We start from the raw sequence: 10049 nt of genomic DNA, 5'->3' as shown, positions 1-10049 counted from the left end.
CAAAGGAGCAAAAGTCAGCCCACGCAGGGAGAGGGGTGCTGTGCCAGCATCGCTGCAGCTCGGCTTATCCTCACGCTGCTGAATAATTCATGCCATTGCAGTGTGTCATTAGAGGGCTGCTGGAAAAAAAAATCAGTGCTTTAAAAAGTTCATCTTTTGAAGCTCTGGAAGAAAAGGTTTAAAGTGGAAGGCTTTTTGCAGACTTATGAGAAGTGTGGATTCAAGGTCACCTGAACCCCAGGGCAGGAGGGGCGGCAGAGTGCAGGCAGCTCCTGGTGTTTGGGAGGCGTGACTATGCAGAGTTACCATGGTTGGATCTGCAGCCATCCTTCCTTAGGGCTGTGTGCTACAAGGCTGTTCCTGTACCATGAAATGGCTTTGCTGAGGCTGCTCCTTCCCAGGTGTCACTTAGCAGAGCATTGTTCTGTCAGCACACAGGGGGATGAGCCTGCTGTGGGGACTTGTTTGCACTTAAGAGTTTTGTTAAAATAGCCCCAGGGAACTGCAAAGCTCTCAAGCCCACTTTGGCAGAGGAAAGCTGAGCTGGAGACCTGCACAAGTGCAGCCAAGTGCTCCCACCCCTGATTTTAATTTGAGATTAACCCCAGCTGTGGTAGGAGGTCTGGCCATGCCAGGGGATGGTTGTCCTGCAGTCAGCAGTTCAGGCAGGAGAAGGGTGATCCTGCTGGTGCCTTCCCAGCCTCTCCGTGTGATGAGCTCCCCTGGAAACAACAGGTAGGATATTGTGTGCCTGGGGTGTTTTGGGTGAGTCCTGGGCTTGGGACACTTGCTGTCTTGATACTTCTCTGAAAGCTTTTGGTGTCCAAAATAAGCTGTTATTCCCTGGGCTGCCCTTGGCTGGAGCTAGGCAGGGATGTTCCTATCTATTTACAAGGGGATCCCTGAGATATCAAAGAAAATCATAATAGTACAAAAATCCAAACTCTTTTAATACTTTCAAAAAATTCGACAACAAAAAAAAGTTACATCAAACAACCAACCAAAGAAAACCTCTCACGAAGAAACGATACATTTCCAAGCACAAGGACAAACAGGCAAACCCACGCTCAGTGGCCTCGGTGCCCTGTCTCCAGGTGGTGCTGGCCAGTCTGTCTGGGATGCACCAGGAGCCCCAGCTGGGGGGCAGGACCATGTCCTGCTGTGTTCAGGGTAGGACTGTGACAGCCACGGGTACACAGCTGTGCACACAGCCCTCGAGGCAGGGTCTCCCTCAGTTGTGTGAGCACAGCCCCACTGGGCAGACTGGTTTGAGTCTATGGGTGGTTCCTGGTGTGACAAACCTTGTTGCTTGGTTTTCTACAGAAATGAACTCTTTTTTTTTTTTTTTTTTTTTTTTCTTCCCCTTGGACTTCTGTTGGCCAAGTGAGGGATGTGCTGAAGGGACCAGCTGCATTCCCTCATCTCTCTCCCAGTATCAGGGAGCAGACATGGAAGAGGGTTTGCACCAGCTGATCCATTCACTGGGCAAACTGTTGGCTTGATGCAAGCCCTTGAAGCCAGAGCTGGGGGCAGGGGGCCTCTGCTACCCCACGTGGGGCACTGCCAGGCTGTGCATCACTAGTCCTTTCATACCTTCTCCACCACGACTGCTGCCATATCTGCAGTGCTTGCCCTGCTCCTCATCCTCCCCTTGGCCAGGGAGCCTGGGGTGGGAGGAGGTGGCATGCTGTGGCCCTACATGATGGGGAAGGCCCCTTGGTAAGGAGGCAGGTTAGTCACTGGCATCCCAGGAGCATCCTCCGTGTCCCAGCAGTGGCTGGAGCATTTCCCCTCCATTTGCAGCAGGAGCACCATGGAGGGCAGCGAGGGGAAAGATCCAGCCAAATTACAACCCAGCCATGCAGGGGGAGATGCTGCAAGCTGTGGGGGGCACACAGCAGCCTCCCTTCAGCAGCACGTGCCAGCCCCCTGCACACTGTTCTGCTTCTCTTCCCGTCTCAAGAGCGAGCCCCCGTTAGAACATCACCTCCTCGCAGCTCCCGTAGTCGCTCTCCACCATGTCAGAGCCCTCGTAGTTGGGGGGTGGCAGGGGCTGGGCTCGGATGCTGGGCTGGTGGCCCACCTCGCAGTCTGCATAGGAGGGCTGGGCCACGCTCAGCCGCATGCTCACCCGCTTGTAGCCCGGGTCGGGCTGGTACGGGACACCCTCGCCCTGCACCAGCTGGGCTGGGTAGTAGCTGATGGCCGTGTACTCGTTCTGGCACTGGGAAGCTCCCACGTCCACGGGGCCGAGCGGCAGGAAGTCCTCCAGGTTCTGGTTGCTGTAGCGGGGCGGGATGGGCGCTCTCTTGTTGCTCTGGTCCAGCGGGAAGGGAAAACCCCCGTAAAGGGCGACCGGCTCCGTGTCTGCTGGTGGAGGGGGCGGCGGGGGAGAGGAGGGTGGGAGGAGGACGCAGGGGGGCCTGGAATGATCTCGTAGTGGGAGTACTCCTGGACATCTGACGACAGGTACCGGGGGGGCCAGTAGGTTGTTTCTGCTGGGTAGACTGAAATAAAAGAGAGCTGTGTTAGCTGCAGCTCAAGCAGTTGTTGCCTCTCTTGCCCTCCTGCTAATTCCTTCTGTGGGCCCTGAGCCTGTAGGAGATGTGGCAGACTGGGGAAGAGAGGAGATGTGGGGACAGGGGAGCTGTAGTTGCTGCTTTGGGAATTGAGGGGACCTGAGGGCACCCCTGGCTGTGCTGAGGCAGCGTCCCCACCAGCCTGCAGAGATCCACTACTCTAGTGCCCAAAAGACACACTTCATCATGCCATTTGGATGCAAGAAGCTTGCATGATGAAGGGACTGGAGCAGAGCCACTGATCCACTGGATCTGTCCCTTTTCCTGTAGTTACTCTTGTGAACTCCCTTCTAAGACTGTGCTTTGGTGATGAGCTCTTGCATGGAGTAACTCTGCTGTCCAGAGCCATGCAAAGTGTCCCTGAGGATGTGATCACTCTTCCTAGGAGCACTGATGCAAATGTCTTCACTAAAACTCACACTAACTTTCAGGATCTCAGTTTTCTTCTTTCATTTTTCTCTTTTACAGGGTGTTTTGACCCAGGGTATGTGGGAATCCAGGCTAGGAATTAATGGTTTCCCTGCTGATTGTGTATGAGCAGAAAACTGGGATGTACTGGTGAGCAAGGAGAAAAGAGCCAATAAAAGCCCTATAACAGGGCTGGGGAAATATTTGCCCATGCTTTGCTTGGCTTTAGCCAACACTATTTGCCGCTCATGTTTTCAAACCTCAGACCCACTTCACAAGGGGAAAGGGGACATGTAAGAGCAAGGAAATGCTGTGGCTACTGACCCATCTCCTCCCTGGCCCAGGTGCACTTGATGAAGGACTCGTTGTCGGAGTTGGAGGGGGGTGCAGCGGGGGGCAGGTTGGGGGCCACACTGCACACAATGGTGCCCCGGTGCTTGGGGGCGTTGGCAGAGTTGAAGGTGACGAACTCGGGGGTGCCGGTGGGTTTGCGCTGCTCCGGCGTGGCCCGGTCCAGGTTGTTGTGCGCTGCGTCGCTGAGGATGTTGAGCTCGATGGGTGGCACGGCCTGGGTGCCCACACCCACGCTCTTGGAGAACTCGCTCTTGGAGAGCAGGTCGGGGTCCTCCCGGGCCACGGGCTTGTGAGCCTTGGCGCGGTGCCGGTAGCGCTTGCGGATGAGCACGAAGGCCACGACCAGGATGGCCGCCCCCAGCACACCCGCCACGATCTCCGCGATCTCCTCGGGGCCCACCGCCCACTGCGTGGGCACGATGGCGGGGGTGATGATGGGCTGGGTGCAGTAGTCCCCTTGGTAATCGGAGGGGCAGATGCAGTGGACGGAGCCCTGGCTGCTCACGCAGCGCCCGGAGTTGCGGCACGGGTTGTCTTGGCACTCCTCGGCCAGCTTCTCGCACCTGCGGGGAGGAAAGGATGGAGACAACCACCATCAGCCTGGGGATGCAGCTAAAACTGCCTTACCCTGTTCAGGGCTCTGACTTAGACCAGCCAAGGATGCTCCATCCCCATCTGCTCTCCCTCTCCCTTGCTTCTCCTGGCAGAGGGCTGTGATCCTGGAGTATAAAATGATGCTTTTCAGGACACTGTGTTTAACAGGGTGGTCCTACTTTTCAGTTGTATGCAGCAAATTAAAATGGGAGCCTTCCTGCCTCAGAGGAGTGTTTGGAGTTTTAGGGCTAACAAAGCATTAGAAAGATGCTTCCATCCTGTTAAATTAGGGAGCCCAGGTTCAGTTTGAGGTGTGTTAACCTCTTGTGAAGTCTTCTGTGTCTCAGGATGGTTTGTAGATGTCTGCAGGTTGCAGCAAACGTTTAGGAATAACTACCCTGAGAAGTGGTGAATGGGTATCCTTGTTGCAGAGCCTTTTTGGTATTTTATGGAGCATCTGCAGAACTGGGATGGAATTTCTGATTCTCTGTCCTGCTCTACCACATACAACCTAAATGTTCCCCAACAGTGCCTTGGATCTTTCCTTCCAACAATAACAATTTCCCCATGCTAGAGGGAATATGCAATGCTTTATTGGCTTTCTTTCCTTTTTTTTTTCTTTTTTTTTTTTCTCATTGCTGAACAAACTCTGTGAGGTCTGGGCTTCTCTTGTTATAGTCAGTGTTTTAGGATGCGTGAGCTGGTGTGTGCATCATGCACTCACAGCCTCCATCTGGACACCCAGTGATTACAGATATTACACTGCCACCTAATGCTCAGCTACAGGCTTGTATTCCAGGAGTTGAACAGACAATTTCTGCCTTTGCCTTGATCCACAGGAGCAGTGCTCGTCCTGGCTCAATGGCCAAGGCAGAAGGATGAACAGGGCCAGCAAGGACAGGCTTTGAACCTGCCCCACAGCACCTGCAGGCATCAAAGCACCTGTGAGGAGAGATTTTTCTGTTTTCCCTCCTGCTCAGAGGAGATGGGCACAGAGGGGTAATGGCCACACGATGGCAGAGCTATTTGTGTCCTGGTCTGCTCAGCTCTGCCCTCAGACACCTCCCTGCTGCAGTACTTGGGTACCTGCAGTTTGCAAATAATCCTGGAGAGTCTGGATCTGGTGAGCTCCAGAAATGTGCAGTGCTCGTTGGTACAGACCATGTTTTCAGCCCACCATGGGATGTCACCCATCCCAGAGCCCCCTGGCCCTTACCTCTCACCCAGGGACCAGTCAGGGCAGTGGCAGGAGTAGCCGGTGGCAGACAGGGTGCAGGTTCCGCCGTGCAGGCAGGGCTTGGACTCGCAGGGACTATCCCCAAGCTCGCAGTGCTCACCAGAGAACAGCCCAGGGCAGATGCAGGTGTAACCTGGAGAGGTGAGAGTGAACATATCTGTATGGAAGAACTGGCAACAACAGGGAGAAGCAGTGACTGGTGGCACCCACGGAGGGCTCAACACAGCTACCTAAACACAGGTACTTGCTGCTGCAGCAGGTGCTGCGGGGCACCCAAGCCATATGTGGCTGGTGGGTACGTTATAGGACCTGGTGTGGCTGCTGGAGGCTCTGGGGCAATGCAGTGGTGGTACCAAGGACCTGTTTGAGCAACAAGTCAAGCCCGTCCTGACACAGATGTCTCCTGCCAGGGAGGCAGTCAGAGCACAGCTTTATTGCATGGAGAAGCCGAGGCACAAATTCAGGATAAAGGAAGGAGAGCTTGGCTGGCTGATTCACAGTTTCTGACTCTCTTAAATGCAATCCTCTGTAATTTATTGTTCTCAGGAGCCTTTGGTCCTGCGAGTTCTCGCGGTATGAAGTGCCTGTCTCAACATGTCAGGTTTCTCCTGCCTACAGGAGATGTCTGCTTGGAGCCAGAGAGAAACCAGGCACAGTGAGGACTCAGAGGGGGCTGCTGCTGTTTGTGTTTTTGGCTGCTGTTTGGTGTAGCCCTTAGCATGGGAATGTCCTTGGCTGTGCTGAGCTCTTGCCAGTTGCTTGGCTGGTGGTGCCATGCGGGAAATTCAGAGTTTCCACCTTGCAGCACACTTGAAAAGCCTTTGCTGCTCATCCACGAGCTAAACAACCCTGCTTTAGAGCACGGGGTGAACAAACCTGTTTCCACACGCGCGTTAGTGGCTGTGCAACAAGGGCGTGCTGACACTCGTGCAGCAGGTGCTGGACGTTGCCCGTAGGGCTGCGTGTGCCCCAACACACACGTTCTGGATGTGGGGGCTCACATGTGTTTGTACCCTGTGCTCCTGAGCGCCGTGGTTGGTGTGGTGGCCGGTCTGGCTTGGGCCCTCTCTGCACAGATGTGTTCTCACGCGGCCACGTGGCCTCCCCGGGCGTGTCTTTGCCTGTGCATGGAATCCCACGCCTGACATCCCTGGGCAGAGCTTTGCATAAACTCAGCGCTGCCTGCCCCGTTCTCCAGGACTCAGCCCACAGCACTCAGGGAAGACAAGCATCCAGGATAACCTCACAAAACAAATGTCTCTTGAGCAACCCCTTCCCTGCAGCAATGCCCTGCCTGGGGCCATGTCCCACAGGCTCTTTCCTGGGCAGTTGGGCCACTTGCAGGAGAGGTTGATCACCTTGGAAGGAAACTATGGGAAGGGCACTGGATGATCATCAGTTTATTAATGAGGGAGTGATTTTCCTCCTCCCCCTCCTGCTGTATTGTCTCTGCAACAAAAGCAGGGGATGCCTTGACTTAGGGCAGAGAAGCATTTTCCCCTCCTAGGCTTTGAGCCCCTTCCAGCCCAGCCAGAGGGGTTTTCTGTGCAAAGGGTCTCAAGGCTGAGGTATGAGTGCCAGCCAGGCTAACTGTTCAGTACAGATAAACCTGGTGTCAAGCAAGTTCACCTGAACCAGGCAGCTGCTGAGTCGACAGGGCTGGGAATCTTGTTCCCAGAGGCTGCGGGCAGGGCAGGAGAAGCTGTGCTGCCTCCTCTGTCCTCACTTGCTCGCTGGGCAGGGTGTGGGCTTTGGCAACGGTCCCAAAGAGCACAGAGCTGCAGGAGGAGCTTCTGCCCCACACAGCAGCCTGGGAAGCACCCCTCTGCCCCTTGGAAGGGCCCAGGGGCAGGCAGTACCTCTCTCGATAGACAGGGTGTTGCAGGGTGCAGCCCTGCTGTGCTGGAAGCTAGAATATGGTGCAGGCCAGTGACACAAAGGTGGACATCCCTGGGAGCAGTTCCAACAAGCCCTGTTCCTGTGACACAGCTTGCTGTGAGGAGTCCCTCTGATGGGAGGAACAGGGCAGCAGTGAGACTGCCTAGGGCAGAGCCTGTATCAAACCTCTGTTGAGTGTCTGCAGCCCATGTTAGCCTGGGACTCCTGGATTAGAGCTTATGGTTTTCCCACATCCCTTTGCATAGCCCTGGGGAGTCACTCACTGCAGTGGGAAGAGACCAAGATCTTGGCTTGTTTCTGCCCAGATACCATCACTGCGTGATCCCATCTTGCCTGATCCCAGCCTTGTTAACAGCTCCTTAAGCAAAGAGGATGCAGAGGGGTGGGTGGAATTTCTATTTGCATTTGAGTTTTTGGCACCACTATGCTCTCCTATGTCATGCACACTCCTTAGAAACACCTTCCTGCCCTGCGGGCCATGGTCCACTGGTGAGAGCCAGGATGATGATCTCATACCCCGCAGCTCCTGCTGCTGCACTGAGTCAGGTATTACTTGAGGTCCCCCGGGACAGAGCACCTCTGGTTCTCCCCTGGAGTAGCCCCTCCACCTTTCCCTCCCCTCCCTGCTGATTGCTCTCCTACTGCTCCGCGTGGGATGTTCACGTACCTCCTCCGTGAGTTTCGGAGCACATCCCGTTGTTGAGGCACGGGTTGCTGCTGCAGGCACCAGTGGGGGAGCAACACTGCTTTATGCCCACCTGCTCCACAACTTCCTTTGACTGCCCTTTCCCAGGCAGGAGAACCACTTCTCTGCCGTTGATTGCAACCACATCCAGGCAGCCCCTGAACCCCCGCGTGACTCTCTGGGAATGCAGTGACTGCCGGAGGCCCCCAAAAATCAGGTCTCGTCTGCCCTGGGAGACACTACAGGTCCCTGGCAGCTGGAGAGAGGCGTTTCCCAGGCCATCGATGAGCAGGCGGACGGAATTGTTCTTCACCTCCAGGAAGACCGAGTGCCACTCGCCGTCGCTCACAAAGCGGGAGGAGGAGAGGTTCGCGGTGGAGTTCCCCCGGCAGCTGTACCCAAGGTGAGGCACCCCATTAACCACCTGTAAAACACATCCCAGGAGTCATGGTTAGCTGTGATACAGGTGGCCGCTGTTTATAGAGGGTTTCAACCTCCTTTATTTTGCAAAACTCCTTCCTCTCCGGCACAATTTCACCTGTGGTCCTTCCCTGGAGCCTTTGACCAGCGTGCAAGGAGGGAAGCTCATCTTTCCCCTTAAAAGAGAGCAGAGCCATGTGATGAGACTGCTGCATCTGCTCACCCCTTCTCCCACCTTCCTGAGCCTAGTCAGAGCCCTGGCATTCAGACTGTCCATAACTCCATCACCAGCTGCAGAGGGACCACATGGCTTCTGTTCTGTTCTCACTGTCTCATGAGTGGTGGGGAAGGTGCTGGAGCAGTCGCCCCTTTGGCAGGGGTGAGGGTGCTGAAAGGACCTAGTCAAGGAGAAGCACAAGCAGCTTTCCCTGGAGAAGGCAAGGAGGAGTTGGGAGGCAGAGAAAGGAATTACTGTTGCGCTTGTCTCCCAACCAGTGTGCTGGAAAGCCAGGCCAAAGCTGCTGACAGGTGCTGCCATCCATTCCTTGATCTCCAGTAGATGGGAGGGAGACAAGATACTGAGCTGCCAAAAGTAAATCCCATCAGTGTCTTCTGCATTAAACTGGGACATTAGAAATACCTATTTGTGGCTCAAGGTTCATCTTTAAAACTCATGGAGGAAGGAGAAGGAAAAGGTTAGCTGTGTTGTTCTAGAGTGAAGACAGGAATAAACCTTTTTCCCCCCAGTGCTTTGTTGATAAAACCCCTCTCTCACAGAAGTCAAGAGTCTGTGGAGGAGGAGAGAAGACATGGAATGAAATGCTCACAGAAAACCTGCAGAGCTTGCTATGTAACATTAAGCATTTCATCACAGGCAAGAGAGATCTCCATGGGGGGCACTAGAGACAGTGAGGAGGGTTGATTCTTGGAAGGGACTAGAAAAAGAGGACTGATTATGGGCTACACTGACTCTAGAGGAACCTACATACAATATGATGGGGCTGCTCTGGAGAGGACAAAAGCAGAACAGGACAACAGTTAACTCTCAGAGAAGACTTATTTATAAGTCCCAGTGGGAGGAGAAGCAACTGCTGAAGGAAGGAAGAACAAGAAGCAGCTGGCACATGCCATGGAAGGGCCTCAGGGCAACACGTGTGTAAATCTCTTTGCACGATTGGCAAGCTCACCGGAGAACTTTGTCACTTCACTTTATCTGGAGGAACATGATTTCACTTCAGATGGGTCTGCAGATTTGCCTTATCAATTTCTGGGGCTGGGAGACAGCTGAGAACTCAATTCCCTGGAGCAGGATTCCCTGACAGGCTGCCAAGTCTTTCCCAGCTTGCCTGGTTTGCCATTCTCTTACTGCAACCTCTTTCTAAACATCAGGAGAGCTTAGAGACTGGAAGGGCAATGGTATGCATGCCCTTGGGAGAACTCATCCTCTTCACCAAATCTACAAACCATGGCTTATGGTTCTTTCAAGGCTTTGGCTCACATCTGGAGTACTGCAGTTTACAAAGCTTAAAATCTTAAGGGATTCCTTCATTTTTATCAGGCCAGATGGTTTAGATAAGTTTTTATCCCTCAGATATTGTAAATAAAGCAAATCAGGGAAGAAATGAGTCACAGCCATGTTTATCGTGGGGGCTTTCCTACTGAAAAGCTTGTGGACAGATCTGGGTATAGAAGATCATAGGCACACTGAACTCTGTCAATAATGAGTCTTTTCTCACTTGAGTCCCTGTGTTAGGCCTGGCTCAGTAAAACTTTCTGCCACCTCATCCTGTCTCAGCATCATCTGGAGTGCTGGACTCCTTCTGCTGAACTTAGTGACTCTCCTTCCCAGAGAGGGGGTAGAAAGCTAGAAACA

General features: G+C 53.9%; 1 protein-coding gene across 1 annotated transcript in view; it reads right to left on the bottom strand.

The window, feature by feature from the left end:
* Positions 1-923: 923 nt before the first annotated feature.
* The window catches only part of FAT2 (FAT atypical cadherin 2), a 55740-nt gene continuing 46614 nt past the window's right edge, over positions 924-10049 (bottom strand). Inside the window, 4 exon segments of the mRNA XM_050312297.1 lie at positions 924-2507; positions 3312-3904; positions 5152-5305; positions 7739-8180. Coding sequence (XP_050168254.1) covers positions 2128-2507; positions 3312-3904; positions 5152-5305; positions 7739-8180 — 1569 coding nt within the window. The 3' untranslated portion in view covers positions 924-2127.

This window comes from Myiozetetes cayanensis, unplaced genomic scaffold (genome assembly GCF_022539395.1).
Source record: "Myiozetetes cayanensis isolate MyiCay16 unplaced genomic scaffold, myiCay2020 scf17, whole genome shotgun sequence".
Classification (NCBI taxonomy): Eukaryota; Metazoa; Chordata; class Aves; order Passeriformes; family Tyrannidae; genus Myiozetetes; species Myiozetetes cayanensis.
This window is presented reverse-complemented; position numbering and strand designations above follow the sequence as displayed.